The following is a 17,561-nucleotide window of genomic DNA, read 5'->3' as shown; positions in this document are numbered from 1 at the left end:
AAGGAATCAAAACTCTAATATCATGTAACTTTTGTTATTAATATGTTGAAATCATGACACTAAAATTTTTCTTTTCCAAATCTGCACAAACATTTCAAAACGTTTAATTGAATGAAATAATATATAATAAATGTAGATAACAAGTAATAGACCCAAAGTCAATGATATTAGGGGTAATTTAGACATACAAAAATACCAATTTTGCCAAGTCATACTTAATTATAGATATTGCTTAGTTGGAGCCTAGTCATTGGGCTTTTATTAGAAAATTTTACAATTGTGGGTTTTAGTTAATGAAAATTGAATTCCAAGGGGTATACTCATATTTTCAGTTTTTAATTCTACTTGCGTTGCCAATTAATACAACTTTGCATTAGTATTTCAACACGGAGGCGGTGTGCAGTAATGGGAGTGAGTTAATCTAAGAGGCTCTCTAGCTAGGGTATTTAAATATGGGCAGATGGCTGGTTAAAAGAACAACCACCAGAGTTGCTACCATGGACGGTGGGTTGCGGTGGGTGTGTCTTGTCCATATTGAATAATATTTGACTACTTAAAAGATGAGTAAACATCGGCCATATAGTCTTGTTCGAGTGCAACGATATTTTTGGAGATCGAAAAATCTATTTCTAATCTAATCAAAGAGACATTAATCATGACATGGCGGCATCCCGTGGAATATATAGCAGCAGTTATGATCTTCGTTCGCCAAAATTTTACAATCTGCAACGAAATTTCCTTCCCGGAAAAGGATCGTGACCCATTTTCAACATCACTCAAACCTATAAAAGTGTAAAATGTGGTTAACCTTTGTATTATCGACTGTAATTGGTGCAACAAAAACTTCATGAAACCAGAAATCTTCAACTTCAAGCAAGCTTGCAAGCTCAGTACCTTTGAAAACTGAAACAGCTTTAGTTTTTCAAGCTAGTCACCGAGCTTGCTTGAAGTTGAAGATATCTGGTTTCATGAATTATGTTTCTGCATGCACTTGCAGGGTTTAGGACTACGCAGCTCATATCGGTTTTCTATTTCTGGGTTCAGTCAATACTTTTATATCAAAAACCTTCTCTTCTGTGTCTAGGAGCAATGGTTCCTAGGCTTGTAAGCTGTCGAAGAAGAAGAAGAAGAGAAACAAGAGGTGAATACCGGTCGAATGGTACGATATTCATATTCCTTGACATAAACAACGAGTTTCATTTCCTTTCAAATTTCAATGCAGAAAAACAAAGAGGTTAGAGTTCTGTCATTAACAATCAAGGGAAAAAATGACCCATAAAACAAATCAAAACTCTACAAGTAAGCCATGACAAAGTTACATGTGAACTTGAAATAACAAAGATTGCACATTCCGAAAAACCACAAACTTTTTGTTGAAACCCCAAACTCTACAACCTTAAGTTAGATCCCAAATATTTTCCCCATATCCAACTGCTGTTCTATGTTTCTTTGTCCCAATCCCAATTCCTTTGACCCGAGATTTTACCTAGGTCGAATTCTGTCCAGCCAGTCAACGCTCTTCCGTGGTTTTTCTAGCTGACAGTCTACGCTTCTCCTGGATTTCTCATGACGGTATTCCACACTTCTTCGTGACTTCTCTATCTGGTCAACAGATATTCTAAACTTGTCTACCTTGTCAATGTTATTGAACTTGTATTCACTAATATTCAGCTTTTCAGGTCTATCAGTGCTTTTCCTTGATTTCTCTCTCCGATCAGTACTCTTTCTTGGAGCCTCGTAAAAATCGACACTCCTCCTAGGATGTTCAATACGGTCCGTGCTTTTCCTGTGGCCTGTGCTTTTTCTTGAAGTAATCCTACACGAAGGTGATTTTTCGACAGTTGAGATGAACTTGTGGAGATGTCTAATATATTCTGGATAGAGCTCCAAATTACAGTGATTTCCGCCTTTGAGCCATAGAGGTTCATATTTCTCTTGGCAAAGTACCCAAAGTTGCTTGCCGTGTGAGCAGTCCACAACTTCATCAGATGTTCCCTGCAGAAGAATAACAATCAGAAATTTCAACCAACAAAAAAATAAAAACTTGGCAAAATCCATTTGATATTCTGCTTTAGTCATCTATGAAAGCTCAAATGTAATTCACGTGTCAAACGTATGCAAAGTAGAAAAATTCCAGCAATCAATTTAGTTCATGGAAAAAGGCAGTACTTACATGTATTACCAGCACAGGACATTTTACCAGTGGGATTTTATCAATGTTCTGCACAGAAATGAAAATCAGGTTCAGACACATACACATGCATCAAAATTGTCTTTATAAAGAATTTCGATAAAAATCATCATAAAATGGTATCAAGAATCTAACCTTATAGATATCAAACCAGTACGTGCGCTTCACAGGATACATGACTCTTAAACCAGATAATATAGGACTATGCAGCACAATTGCCCTTAATCGAGGCAAACTGACAGCAAGATCAACAGTCGGGCCACTTCCAACCGACTGACCATAGAGGATTATGTCTTCCTGCTTAGCACCATACCTCTCTTCAAGACACTTATATGCAGCTTCAATATCTGCATAAGTATTATGTTCACTTGCCTGCAGAAAAAAGGTACACGGATGGGCCTATCAGACAAACCTTTCTATTGCAAATTGAAACACAAGCAGATAATTCGTACTGCACTTACCTTGCCTGAGGACTGCCCATAGCCAGAATAATCATACCTGCACAGGTTCAAATAATATGATTCAGAATGCTTTCCACACTTCTTTCAGAAAGAAAATGTCTCCTACAAATTTATATGTTCCGGTGTTAGGTTTGGGACAATCTGTGCAGATAAGTTCAAATTAAACATAACTTCGAATATGAAAGGAAGTTCTATGAGCTTTATCAGAAGCAATATTCTGGACTAGCAGACATAGCTTTGGAGGGTGATCCAGCATCAATGACTGGAACACTCTAAAAAAGGGGATTGGCACGTACACTGCAAAGCCTGTACACATTTTGTTGCTAAACACGTTTTTCTTGATGCAAAGATAAAACTGAAAACAGTTCCCGTTTCCCCCTCCAAAAACAGTTACACTCAACTTGGAAGTTGGAAGGATAGTATAAACCAGTTCAAATTATACAAACATATTTGGACCGAGGTCTGCACATAATCGGTATCTTTGGTGATGTATCCATATCTGAACATCTAAAGGAAAGTCGTCTTCAAGGCTAGCCTCCGAAGTACTGAAGGGAGTGCAAATTGAACTTTCACAATTTCTCCAGGCACGTCTGTTTGCCATTTCAGCTTTAACCAACCAAAATTTGGTTCCATCGCAGAAATACATGGTAAAAAATTATTCTTTTCAAACCGACAAGGTTTTCGACACTTCCATAACCTTGACACTTTAAAAACCACCTATTCCAGTTGGACCGTTGATCCTAAACTGACAACCACCACAACCAGTAAGAAAAAATCGAAATGGCACTCTAACTCGTTGTATAAAATTACAAGCTTTACTCGGAAAAAGAATCGAAATATGTTTCTAATCGATTGATTGCGCCAAAATTACAATTGGGTTAACCATAACTCTTAAGAAACTTTATGTATCTAAATCAAAACTCCCATGACATTCATATTTCTAAAATTAAATCACAAGTTCCTCATCGGAGTAAGTACCCAGAATAATCAACAAATATCAAATGGCAGACCCAAAACCAAAATTTCTCAAATGGGCAAACTGCTAATTCATCAAAATTTCATCAGCACACCCAAAAACAATCACACAGAGAAGAGAGAGCCAAAACGGTAAAACAATAAAAGCTTCAAAATTTGAGTAAAGGGTAGAGAGAGAGAGAGGTTACGCCATGAGATTGACGCGCAGGTGAATGCTCAATTCGACAAAAAGCTCGTACATCTGGCCGATATCGGTGGCGTTGCCGTGAGAGTAAAGGAGCGTGGACGTGGCCATTGGGTGGCGGATATAGACGGCGACGATCTCATTGCCGCGGCGCGTCGGAAACTTCAAAACGTCGACGTTTTCGCGGTGGGGAAGCGGATCCAGTAGCAACAGCCCTGTGGCTTCGTCTTTCAGTACCTTGTAGGATGGTGGGTTCGGTGGAAAAAATGCAAACTTTGCAGCCATGGATGAAGTAACCCCACCCATCTCTCTCTCCCCTCTATCTCTCTCTCTCTCTCTCTCTACCCTCTCTAAATCTCTCTCTCTCTCTCTCTCTCCGGGGGTTGAAGATCAGACGCAAATTGACATTCCTGAAATTTCCACAGTGGTGCAACTTTCTGTTGGCTGAGTGAAAGACAGTGTCTTGGAGTGAATAAAGTGAGCGTTTCTTGTTGGGCTAATTTCTAATCCGCTAATTATTTTTATTTGTTTTGCTTTTCATTTTATTTTGTTTTTCTAAATTAATTAAAATTAGAATTAAAAATTATTTAGTGGCAACGGAGGAGTCTGTATCTGTCACGTGGGGGTTGGCACTGATTTGTGGTTGCATTATTGTCCTGTTATTTTCATGATTTTCATTATTCCTTTTTCTTTGTTTGTTGGCATTAAATCCCCTTTGTATGTGGTTGATATGTACATTGATTGAAATTTAATTTACTTCTTGTGTTCATGTCCATTTTGGAGTGGCCGCCTCACCACGTGGATGGTTTGATGAATCTTATAAACTCAGGTGGCTGGCGGTTGTACATATTAATTTTGATTCACCTATACTAAAATACATGGACAAGTAATATCGTAAAAGCTTGATTGAGCGTCGATCAAAACACATAGTCAACCAAAACTTGTCGAATCAATGATCTTGACCTATATGCAATATTGAATTTATCCATGCTTCTTTTTTTTTTTTTTAATATATCCATGTTTGTCAAAAAATGGAAGGATTAATATATGTATATGGGAGTAAATCAAGGGCATAAATAAGTATATCTTGGAGGGATTATCTTAACTATATTATTAATTTGTCCTAATTTGTAGTTGTGTGTCTTCAACTCCCATGATTTCCAAGGGCTTTCGCCATTTTCAAAGACAGCTCTGTCATGCACTCTCTCTTTCTACGATGCATGAACATGGAGATGTTCCTCCGTATTTTCGTATCATATTGCTTTGTCGTGTCGTACTTCCTTATAGTCATAGAGCGTTTCTTCTTTTTGATTATTCATATGTCGTGTTATACCTCTGTATCTTTGTGCATGCATCGTAGCTTTCTTCTTATTTTATTCTCTAATTCTAACGTGTATCCAATACATTTAATTAATTCAAAAATTGATAAATAATTATCTTTGCAAAGTAACTGAAAACAAAAAGATTAAAAGAGAGATATAAGTTATAACGTTCAAAAAACGCACAAACCATATGGTTGAAAATAATAAATCCCCTTGAATGAGCTTGAATGGCAGCTGCAGAAACACAGATGAATTTTTATTGAGCTTTCCACCTACACATTTTAACTTTCATCATCCCATGCATATGTGCAAACTAATTAATTTCTGATTAAATCATGAAACAAAAAGAATATATATAGACCTTTTAAGAAGAAATCTATTTTATTTTAATAGAGATTAGTTGTAGGACTCATTCCATATTGAACCTCAATGATCCGAACTTTTTATTTTATAAGCCTTGATTCGTATATTATGTATGCAAAAATTCAATTGAATTCGAGACCAACTGTCCATTTAATTGTCATAGTGCAATTTTTAATATTCATCAATTTCTTTGAACTCAATTAGATGCCTCAAATATTTTCAATTTGGCTAACATTTTGTAAAAATGATTTATGAGGTGTAACTTGAAAAATAGACATTTCATATCGTTCAAATTTAATGTAATGTGGACGCCACAACTAACCCTCAATTAAAAAAAATAGAAATAAAATAGGAATCCCTTCCTTAAACTGTATATATAATTTATATTTTCTTGTCAAAAATCCAAGAGGAAAAAAGCTTCCATGCACTGACAAATTCTTAAAAAACTATAACATTTGCTGGTCTGGGAATTCGAAAGCTGCAGGAAAATTTGAATCCCGGAGAGTTGAGTTGGTGTGGAATATGTGAAAACATCAAAACATGCATGCATGGAGCAACTCACAACATTTGGATGGTCCCTCCCTCACACAAAACATGACTGTATTTGGGAGGAACATGTTGGCAACGTTCAAGACAATTCCCTTGGTAGAATGAGACAACTCACATGTCTCCTTTTTTTTCTTTTTATAAAATTCTTCGACCTTTGATAAGCCACTTTTGTTTATTTACGTTTCTTTGATAAGCCACTTTTGTTTATTTACGTTTCTTTGTTCTTCTTTGATCGATTCAATTCGTGTTACTTACTACTGTAATTTAGTGATATTATTCTTAACAATGTGCGGAAATCAATCATCAATAAAAACAAGATCTCAAGCCTTTACATGTAGGCTTTGTGCATTTACCCACATTTCGCTACATCCAACCATTATATCGAGCTAACGGCTTAACACATGACGCGTCGATTGGTTTAATTTCATATTTGATCAAATTGGTCTACTTTATTCAAAATCTTCTTGTTTTCCACTTTGTCACGCCAATTTTTTCAAATTTTCTATGACTAAATATGGTCTGGCCCAGTCCATAGTTTGAAGATGTTAGGCTGACCAGATTGGATTTTACCAGAACATTTTAGATTGGTTTGGCCTAGCCCAAAAAGTGGGTAGGAAACTTGTAGGGGGCAACTGAACATTTATTCAGGTTGGGGTTGCTATTGCGCTTCCCGTTCCCTTGTGTCATGATGGTTTACGAGCCCTTCACCCTAGAAGAAGATCGCTTTGGGGGTTACTGTGGCACGGTTGAATGTAGAGCAGTTTGGCCTTGCAGTGTTTGATCAGTAGATTATTTAGAACTTTGGAAGATTGAGGGGCTATAATTGGAGATACTATTGTGTTTGGTACAGAAGTTCCTATAAAAATGGGAAATGCCCTACCTTTGAGTGCGGTTTGAACTATTGATTTACATAATTGGAAGTAACCAATTAGGTTTACAACAAAACCAAGAAATCGATACAGGAGAACCAGGAAAGGAGAACTTTCCCCCCTTTTCCACCCGACTCTTTGGTCTTAAAAATGCTGGTTTTAAGAGCTAACGATTTAATAACTATCTTTGTAGCTCCGAAATGTTTAAGTTTATGCTCCTGTTATTCATGTTCAAGCAAGTTTCAACAATACCATTGTGACTGTCACAGATGTACGGGGTCGAGTAATTTCTTGGTCCTCTGCCAGGGCTTGTGGATTCAAGGGTACAATGGTACACCATTTGTTCCTCAAACCACAGCAGGAAATGCTATTCAGAATGGCATATACATCACACATCCTAGATCAAGTAAAAACTCTGGGATTCCGACAAGCCACTGCTACATCCATTTCATTAGGAATTGATGATCTTTTAACAATACCTTCTAATGGGTGGCTAGTCCAAAATGCTGAACAACAAAGTTTTATTTTGGAATAACACCATAATTATGGAAATGTACACGCGGTAGAAAAATTATGCCAATTTATTGAGATATGGTATGCTACAAGTGGATATTTGCAACAAGAAATGAATCCTAATTTTAGGATAACCGACCCCTTTGATCCAGTCCATATGAAGTCCTTTTCGGGAGCTAAAGGAAATGCATCCCAAGTACACCAATTAGTAGGCATGAGAGGATTAATGTCCGATCCACAAGGACAAATGATTGATTTACCTATTCAAGCTTAACTTAAGCAAGCAATTTACTTTTTTTTTTTTAAACAAACCGTCTTGATCTACGACCATAACATCTAAAATCTTTTATAATCGAGACTGATACCAATACGCACGAACTGGTTCTCGTTGAAAAGTCATAGCAAACCCGGTATCTACTTGTACTAAAAAACAAGTGTAATTCCCCCTAGACAATAAAATATTGCCAAGGGCTAATGTAAACACTATTGGTATGTTGGCTTAGAGCATCTTCAACTGTTTCTCTTTAAATTCAATTTAGAAATATTTTAGTCATTTATATGCATAAAACAAATGAATGGTTCATTATGAGGATGTTACTTGTTACCATACCGTTTATTGTTTTAACACGGAAGGGGAGGCTGAAATGCCTCTATGAGTCATCTCGACCCCTGGAAGATGTGGATAATCATGACTTGTCACTAGTTGTCCCTTAAAAAAAAAAAAAAAATCTCCTAATTGAATGATTTTTTATAGTTATACGATCTTTAGATGATAGTAAAAAAAAATAAACGGTTATGATTGTAATGTTCAACAGTAAAAGCAGTAAGTGTGAAGACAAATGAGTCTACCCATAATGAAACATAGGCATTATCTTTTTTGAAATACCTCTTTATCCTTACATGTGAGACATATGTTGGTATAAATATAACCCAAATTGAAGGATAATGATTCTCTCTCCTCTCTTTTTTGTTTCCCTCCCTTCCCTCCTCTTATAGTATTTTTTTTCTTATTTTTCCTTTCTTTATAAAGATAAAATCTTGAGCGTTCAAACAGAAGAAGAGGGAAGGAAAAAAACAGAGAGGAGAGAATCTTTGTCGAAATTGAATGGGAAGTTCGACTTGGAAGGAAATTGATATGGATCCAATAGAAAATAACTACTGAGATCTTGTAGAACTTTTTCCAGCACGCGTATAAATGACATTAATATATAACCTTACGCGGCATGGACAGTTGGTGCAATTTAATGAAAAGGAAAGCCAACGATTCATAAATACCAACACTAACTATGGACCAACCTACCCAACCGTCTATATTTCGCTGTCAGAAAAATGTGTTATTGTTAACTATTTGGACCGAGATTTTCTTCGAATCTTGCAATTCAGAGCTTGCAGACTAAGCAATTCGGATCATTCAAGAAAGAGAGATATCTGAGGGTCAGAGAGAGAGATTGTGTGTGAGGTGGATCAATAAGATGGAACAACAAAAACCACAAAATTTAAATTAAACGGTCTGAATTGCTGGTTCATGAGCTCCGAAGTCGGGGATCCGAAGAAAATTTTCAATCCAACTATTTGGATGTATAAAGGTAAAAGTCATATATGTGTCAAAACATAGGTGCAAATGCAGTGAAGGCTGTCTTCCCCATTGCTATGCAAAGAGTTAAATTTTAGGTGTTACTTTTTTGGCAAAGCCATGCCACCATGACATTTCAATACTTTTTCTGGAGCATGTCTCTCACGCCATATCTCAAAGCTGCAAAAGCATGGTGATAGATCACTGCCATTTATACTTCCCCATGGCTCTGCAAAGAGTTAATATTATCAGTTCTCTTTCTGCAGGTACAGTAGTACTCTCTCTAGAGCTTACAAGTTCTCTTCAACAAGATCTAGGGATTGTCATTTTTTGGTAGCTGCAAACAACAACAAAGATCATAGACTTTTGGGGTTCTTTGGAGTAATGTTAGCGACTTAGTCTTGAGTAGAAATGCTTTCGAGTTGTAGCTGTGTCTGTGTTAAACTATTTCGACATGCTTAAAGTGTGTGTATCTTATGACTAGTTCAACTTCAATATAACACACGACTCAATACGACCATGTCATTTTGTCTTAAAATTGACAAGTTAGCAAATAGTTAGCTAACTTTGACTAATAAAAAGATGGATAATGTGGTAGGAAAACGCTTTTAATCATAAGGGCATGTTTACTAATCAGGAACTGGGGCAAGCAGGAGGAATTGAAGCCAAGCAATTTATTATTTGTCATAAATTAGAATGAAAATAATGTCCGTTCCATTAAAATTGTACATTGTTAATCGGACTCCAAATTTTATGTGGGGCTCGCAGTACTTTTCATTCCTCTTCCGTAAGTAAACAAATGAATAATTTGGAAGAGAACCTCAAATTTATTCTAAATTGATGTTAATCACCTTTGTTGTTAATCCATATCATGCCACATAAGAATGAGATGCTCTTATATAAACATGCCCTAAATAAAAAAAATAAAAATACATTTCATCTTTTACGTAGGTGATAATATACTTATATTAGTATCACAATAAGAAACACACTTTCAGTCAATTATTTTCATACATAGGTAAGTCCAAAACTTACTATTCTTGTTTATGAAATTCCAAAGGGGCCATGTTACATAAAGTCTCAAATACCTATATGTTTGTAGTATTAAAAAAAAACTACTCCACTGTTGAAAGAATAGCAGCAACTGCAGTTGAACCTCTAATAATAGATGGACACATGTCCAATTATTTTTTTAATTTGGCAAAATTAGATAAAGGCACTCCAATTCTACATCTTATTAATTAAACATTTGTGGTTTTTCAAATTTTTATTAAAAACGCTTTGTATTTTGATTAAGGTGCTTCCATCTTTATCCATGTCATTTTTAAATTTCCAACTCATCATTTTAAGTAAATTTTAAAGAAAAAAAAATGAAAATAAGAGTTATTTATATTGAAACTGATCAGATCTAAAAACCCTAAATTCGTGGAAAGAAAATAAGTTTGAAAAGTTTGATTGAGTCATTGTCCCATTAATTAATTGTTAAGAATTTGATATAATTAATTTTCAATACAAAGTTTTAATATGAAAAATTCTCTGTTTTTTAAGGGTAACGTACCACTAGATTGTATGTACCAAAGTTAGTTTAACACATTGTACCAATATCATGGTACATACTAAAACAAAAATCACATAACATACCAAAATTAGTAATCTGTAATGTACCAAATATTAATACGTACCAAAACTAAGATTATATAACGCACCAATTATGTACCAAGTTATTGGTACGTTATGTTTAATACATATGTGCATTCATGTATCATGTCCATAATTGGTACGTTATGTTTAATAGGATGTTGTATTTTTAGAATTTTAATGATATTTTTATTCGAGTAATGAAAAATGTCGTTTGAAATAAATTATGGGATAATATATCTCCTACATTTTAGGATTTAGGTGATATTAATTTGTCATTTGATTGGTAAACCAAATATATGTAATTTTTGTTATTAAAAATTAGATAAGAATGTTTGATCAAAATTGTCACATCCCGACTCGGGACGGATCACTTCCCGGGCCCGCTCCACCACCGTAGCACGATATTGTCCACTTTGGGCTTACCATTTCCTCACGGTTTTGTTTTTGGGAACTCACGAACAACTTCCCAGTGGGTCGTGATGGCCAACACGCCCTAATTTCGGTTGGGGTGTGTCAAAAAGTCTAAAAGCTATGTTTGTTAAATCTAAGAATTTCAAAACTGAAGCGCTTATATCAAAACACCCCATTAATTATTTGAACATGTGTTTATTTGTGATTGAAATTCAGCAACGAAGTAGTGTGTATAGAAAAAGTGGAAAATGATCCTCGTTGGATCATTTTCCTAGAGATCCAGCAATTGTGTCTGTTCATCGTATATCGTGTGGTTAGTTTTTGTTAAATACTATTTATATTTGAATTTTAAATTTTAAATAATTTCTGACCGTACGATGTATGATAAACCGACACAATTACGGAATCCTTATGATCCTTAAGAAAAGGATACGATTCTTTTCCAAAAAAAGTCACCTCAATTTACTGTACAGTCAGACTCACAAATAATTCAAACTTTCTTGACTTTTCCTCCATTTTCCCGGGAAACAAACAGGACCATGGTAAAAAAAAAAAAACCCCAGAACCATGGTAAAAAAATCACTCATGCGCGTGGGAACAAGGCAAAAGGACGCACGGAATCTACCGCTAGATACACAGCTCTTTCCCGGGACAAAACTAACTAAAACCGCCGAGTGCGAAATTACCAAAACACCCCTTTCTCAGTTTCCGAGACTGACAAGCCGACCTACGTTACTCTCTCTCTCTCTCTCCTCTCTCTGCACATAAACTCTGCAACAAGCATCAGAAAAATTCTGACCAAATTTATCTCTGTCCTCTCCCCACTGTCCACGTCGGCTCCTCCCTCGCAAGCTGAATGGCACTCCCTAACCGAACCGCCCCTCGCATTCAGCACATTTACAACTCTGCCACTGGCCGCTCCTTCTCTATCTTCCCCTGCCTCTTGCTCCTCCTCCACGGAGCTCAACCACCAAGACCTCCTCTGTTTTTAGGGTTTGGGGTTTTATTCTACTCCGATTTTTACGCTTGCCCATTTGAAAAATTTCCCCAATTTCGAAGCGGGTTCGGATTAATCTCTATTTCGGTGGTTTGGGTTCGCTCAAACTTTGTCTTTTTTTGTTTGCATTTGAATATTTTTTGTTGTTTTGTTTAAATTTTGAACTTTTAGATTCTCTCTTTGACTATTTTCTCTCTCTACATCTTTCTCTAGATGTGTGGTGTTGAGCTGGATGGTGGTGGTTTGGGCTAATGGGAATGGGACTGCAGGTTTTGGTGGAAGGGGGTAATCAGCAGTGAGGTTTTGATGCTTTTTCTTGGAAATGGTGGAAATGGCTTTCTGGGTTTTTGATTTTGGAGTCCAGAGGTAAGAAGAAAGTGGCTCTTGTGAATTTCATGGTGTTATACTGTAGCAAAAAGGTCCTGCATTGTTCTTTGCTTCTGTAAAAATGCTCAAGTTTTGATTTTTATTCTCTAATATGGCAATGCTGATATATATGTATATGTATATGTGTGTGTGTCTGTGTATGTTCTGTTTCCAGTTTTGTGGTTTAGGGTTTTCTGAGAAATCAAGGCCACCGCGTTCTTTACCAGTTTTTTTATTAGAGGTTCTTTCCGTTGTCCTTTTTGATGTTTGTATTGTTGGCTTGCCTCTTTCAGGTCGGGAATGCATAGGTTCTTTTGGGGTTCTGAAATTTGGATTTAGAGGGTGAATTCTGAGTATTCTGTTTGATTGGTTGTTTTTTTTTTCCTGGGAAAATGATGGATGGGCGGCGACATTCTTTTGATATTCCTATCTCGAAAACTCTCGTGCAACTGAGGAGGGTGAGGTCTCTAAGGGATCCTGATACTAATTCTATGAGCAAGTTCTCTGCTTTGGTTGAGAATGTGAACTGGGAAACGAATTTGAGTAATGACATTTCTGTGCGGTTCATGAATAGTTTCCAAGAAGGTGGCTCTGGCAAACATCATTCTTTTAGATCAAAGAATCCGGGTCTGTATGGACAAGGAGGAGATTACATAGATGATTTTGAATTAGATCGTGGTTTAGGAAAATCTAGGTTGATCTTGCATGAGAATTCCGAGTGGATTGGAAGCACAGAGAGTCGTCCAATTAGGAGTAAACAAGTTGAAGAATTTGATTTTTCAGTATCAGATAAGGAAGATGTTTATGAAAATAAATTACTCAGCGATAGGTACTGCGGTGGTCAAATGGATAAAGGATTGGCCTTGACAGGCATCAATCGTTTGGAGGATGGGGATTATGAAGCAGCTGTTAGGTCATCAAATTTAGAAAGATTAGATCAGATTGCATCAAAGAGACAATCACAACGCAAAAATAATGTAAATTCGTCCAGGAAAGTTGGTAATTTTAGTCAAGTTTGCAGTCCATGCCACTCAGCAAGTGATGCTCTTTCAAGCCATAGTGCATCTTTATTTGTAAATGAAGAGGCTGATGCTGTGGATCACAATCGCCCTAGTTGCGAGGTCAGCTGCTGCTGGTCAAGAACCCCTCGATTCAGAGAAGCTAATTTTCCTTTCAATGTAGACGAATACCCTCTGCTATACAAGAATGTAGATGAGAGTGCGCTTTATGACCAGAGGAGCTCGAAACACATTCGTAATGATATGAGTCCACGATCAGAAAACCCTAGGAGTCTGAGTCAGAAATTCAGGCCAAAATCTTTTAATGAATTAGTGGGACAAAATGTAGTAGCGATGTCTCTTTTGGGAGCTATCGCTAGAGGGAGAATAACCTCATTCTATCTATTCCATGGCCCTCGTGGTACAGGAAAGACATCTGCCTCAAGGATTTTTGCTGCAGCACTAAATTGCCTTTCACATGAGGAGCATAGGCCATGTGGTCTCTGCTGTGAATGTGTTTTGTATTTTTCTGGAAGGAGCAGGGACATCAAGGAAGTTGATTCTGTGAGAATCAATCGGAGAGACAGGGTTAGATCCCTTATTAAGAATGCAGCTACTCCTCCACTTTCGTCACGGTTTAAGGTTTTCATTATTGATGAGTGCCACCTGATGCGCGGGGAAACTTGGGCAACTGTTTTGAATAGCATAGATAACCTTTCTCAACATGTTGTCTTCGTGATGCTCACTCCTGATGTCGATGAGCTTCCCCGAAGTGCAGTGTCACGGTCTCAAAGGTTTCACTTTCCAAAGATTAAGGATGCTGATATTGCAAGCAGATTGGGGAGAATCTGTGTTGAAGAGGGTCTTGAATTTGATCAGGGTGCTGTAGACTTCATTGCTGCCAAGTCAAACGGTTCACTTAGGGATGCAGAGATGATGCTTGATCAGCTAAGTTTGCTTGGTAAAAAAATCACAATGGGCCTGGCATACGAGCTTGTAAGTTCTTGGCAACTGTTTTTATTCATTATTTACGTTTATGTAGCACACTCTATTTATCCAATACTTACATGAGAATTTCTGTTTTGTTGTTATGCAGATTGGAGTTGTCTCGGATGATGAATTACTCGGTTTGCTAGATCTGGCATTGTCATCTGACACTTCTAATACAGTAATAAGGGCCAGGGAGTTGATGAAATCTCAGATTGATCCCATGCAACTGATATCACAGTTGGCAAATCTTGTTATGGACATTCTTGCTGGTAAATGTCAGGACAATGCTTCTGAAGTCCGAAAAAATTTCTGCAGTAGACACACATGTAAGTAGTCTAACATTGCACGTGTAATATTGTCGCTTAGTACTTACTCTCACTTAGTACTTACTCTCCAAAAGCTCCATCAGAAATCTATACAGGAAATGATAGTTTTTTGAGGATGATTTTTAGACCCAAAATTTTGTTTATTTTGGTTTTGATTAATGGTGAAGTAAATTAATTATTAATGGTTTTTCTCAGTGTCCTCATAGATGAACCAAGTACTACTTGGAACTTGTTACAAGGAGTCATCTATGATCTATCTTATATAAATTTCTCATGCATTGTCCTCATAAGTTAATATTTCAATATGCCTATTATTTCTTCGGTGTATATGATGAATCTGTTTTAAAAATGTTTGTTGGTTAGAGTGGTCATCGTGCCTACGTTATGTCTACTGCTGTTAATTACTCTGTCATCTCATGATTATATGCTTATACTAAGGTGGTTGTCTCAATTTTCTTCTTTGCAGCTGAAACGGACTTGCAGAAACTGAGCTATGGATTGAGAATATTCTCTGAAACTGAGAAGCAATTAAGGGTGTCCAAAAATCAAGCGACATGGCTTACTGCGGCTCTGCTGCAGCTAAGCTCCGTTGAGTCTTCGTCCTTGGATGGAAATGGTACAAAATTGTGTTTGAGAAGTACACAAGAGAGAGGTGAGAATAAGTGTATTAGCTGACTCTGACGAATACCTTACATTTTAATTTCATTCATGGAAAAGGCCTTTCTTTATCCGTAACTTCAACTCGTTAGTTTAGTCGAACTTGCATATCAAGGATATTTTTCCTTGGTTTCTGATATATTTTGTTATTATGGCGGTATATCATCCACAGCAATGGCGGAGAGCTTCAAGAATCGTGCCACTTGTTCATGCAATTTAGAGACACCAGACAAGTTGGGCATGCGGAAGGATAGTGATGGAAAGTTGGAAGCCATATGGAAGAGAACTACAGATTTATGCCGATCCAATTCACTCAAGAATTTTCTTAAGAAACAGGGAAAATTGTCTTCCTTGCTTGTTGGTCAAGGTACATATGTCTACTAGCATCTAGTACATGATCATTAATCGTCAAATTATGGTAAAAACCACATACAAACATATTTAAAAATTAGGGGAGATAGAAATCAGGATGAGCTGGATCAACATCTTTATCTTCTTAATTTGGCTTGTTATATGACATTTGCGTACACGCAAAATGTTCTCATGTTTATAAAAGACGGAAATGGATTTTCTTATGCTCATGTGCACTAACAGAGTAATGCTCAATGTAGGTTTAGCAATAGCTGAATTGGAATTCTGCCATCCCGATTATGTATCTAAGGCTGAGAAGTCATGGAAGATCATTGCAAATTCACTTCAATCTATATGTGGTTGCAATGTGGAGATCAGGATCAATCTTGTACCTTGTGCTTCTGATTCCAAGTATGCGAAAGTGAAGAAGTCATCTTTTACATTGTTCAGCTGTTCCCGCAGAATGCAGCAGAAATCACAATCATCTACAGAACGTGGAACTGAGTCAGACTATTCTGAGCACACTTCTGAAAAGCCTATGTTAAGCGACAGACCTACTTTACCTTGCTCGTCTGAGTGTTCTTATCGAGTGCCACATAACTGCAGTGACAAAATGGTGGTGGTAAGTACTTTGAGAAATAGTGAAGGAAATATTCTCAGCACAAGGACTGCCTCATCCCGCAGATCATTTGAAGATAACACATCAGAGGCACCTGGATTAGTGGTTGATTCTTCGAAGGATGATGGAAGCAATCATGAATGCCATGTTTTATCTTTTGAAAAACCTGAACATCAACCAAACTGTGTTCCTGGAACTTTGAGGCTTCAAAAGAAGTTCCGTTCATCAGATGCTTCTCAGACGACCTGTTGCACCAAACGACAAAACACGATTGCATTATCTAGCCCAAGCAAGACATCTTTTGGCACATGTCTCGTGGGTAATGATTCATATGTTTTCTGCAGCGGCGCTTGTAACAACACTGACAGCTGTATAGATGAGAATGCGTAAGTGTTGCTTTAGTCTTCTTTCTGTATGTTGGTGTCCTTAAACTTTGGGTTTGAGATTCTTCTCGTCTTAATTTCAGATTGAAGGAGAACTCAGGCTTGCTTTGTTGGAGAACCCCAACGCTTCACTTGGGAAAGGTATAGTTAAAAACTAAAGGACTAATCATCTGTTCAATATTTTAAATTTGCTTTTGTTGAAGTTTTAGGACCAAAAACAAAGTTCAAGTTGTTCTTTCACTGCTTAATGACATAAGACCTGACTAATTTGAGTGTTAAATCTGCAGGCTTGGCAGTTGAGACATAACCGACAAAACTCGAACCTAGGGTGTTGGGTTCTTCCCTGTGCAACTGCTAAGTAGTTCTACAAAGGAGTAGTACCTGGCGAAAATAGCCGTAGTTTATGATGGCGGCAGAGGAGCTTGAAGGACATTCATACATGGTATTAGGTCTATATTTTGCAATCTGCAACAGGTGTCATTGATGTTTTGATATTTTCAGGACCCAGATTCAGGGTTTTATATATAATATACCAGCAAGAACTGTTTTTTCTCCGATCTCGTTTGGTTTTGTACAACAGTTGATGGGAGTCAATGTTAAGACTTTCATGAAACGGGTTCATCCGGGTGCTAGACAGTGGCGTCCCGGTCCAATAATGCAAACGCCCATTCCATGAAAGTCGTTCTTCAGTATTGGATTCTCCAATTTATGACTCCGAAGTATTAATCTCAAAAGAAAATAAGCAGTGTATTACCCTGCCTAGAATACTGATGGGAATCATAGGGAGCTTTCCTTGCATAAAATGAAATGTGGATACATGCC

At 37.0% G+C, this 17,561-nt stretch overlaps 2 protein-coding genes across 2 annotated transcripts; one reads left to right on the top strand and one right to left on the bottom strand.

Annotated features, from left to right (window-relative positions):
- Window positions 1-1,177: 1,177 nt before the first annotated feature.
- On the bottom strand, window positions 1,178-4,292 carry LOC103950074 (alpha/beta hydrolase domain-containing protein 17B). Its single transcript, XM_048588082.1, has 5 exons — window positions 3,816-4,292; window positions 2,653-2,689; window positions 2,327-2,563; window positions 2,174-2,221; window positions 1,178-1,995 (listed from the first exon to the last, which is right to left on the bottom strand). The coding sequence occupies exons 1-5, from the start codon at window positions 4,115-4,117 to the stop codon at window positions 1,483-1,485; spliced, it is 1,137 nt and encodes a 378-aa protein (XP_048444039.1). The 5' UTR covers window positions 4,118-4,292; the 3' UTR covers window positions 1,178-1,482.
- Window positions 4,293-11,821: 7,529 nt separating this feature from the next.
- On the top strand, window positions 11,822-17,299 carry LOC103950079 (protein STICHEL-like 2). The gene is made up of 9 exons (XM_009361234.3): window positions 11,822-12,139; window positions 12,263-12,415; window positions 12,709-14,409; window positions 14,510-14,729; window positions 15,196-15,381; window positions 15,559-15,753; window positions 15,998-16,742; window positions 16,823-16,880; window positions 17,027-17,299. Exons 3-9 carry the CDS (start codon window positions 12,808-12,810, stop codon window positions 17,099-17,101), a joined length of 3,081 nt encoding a protein of 1,026 aa, XP_009359509.2. The 5' UTR covers window positions 11,822-12,139; window positions 12,263-12,415; window positions 12,709-12,807; the 3' UTR covers window positions 17,102-17,299.
- Window positions 17,300-17,561: the final 262 nt, after the last annotated feature.

The sequence above is a fragment of a genome, unplaced genomic scaffold, assembly GCF_019419815.1.
Source record: "Pyrus x bretschneideri cultivar Hongxiangsu unplaced genomic scaffold, Pyrus_bretschneideri_v1 Contig27, whole genome shotgun sequence".
Lineage (NCBI taxonomy): Eukaryota > Viridiplantae > Streptophyta > Magnoliopsida > Rosales > Rosaceae > Pyrus > Pyrus x bretschneideri.
Note: the sequence above shows the minus strand (reverse complement) of the source record. Positions and strands in the feature narration are given on the sequence as shown.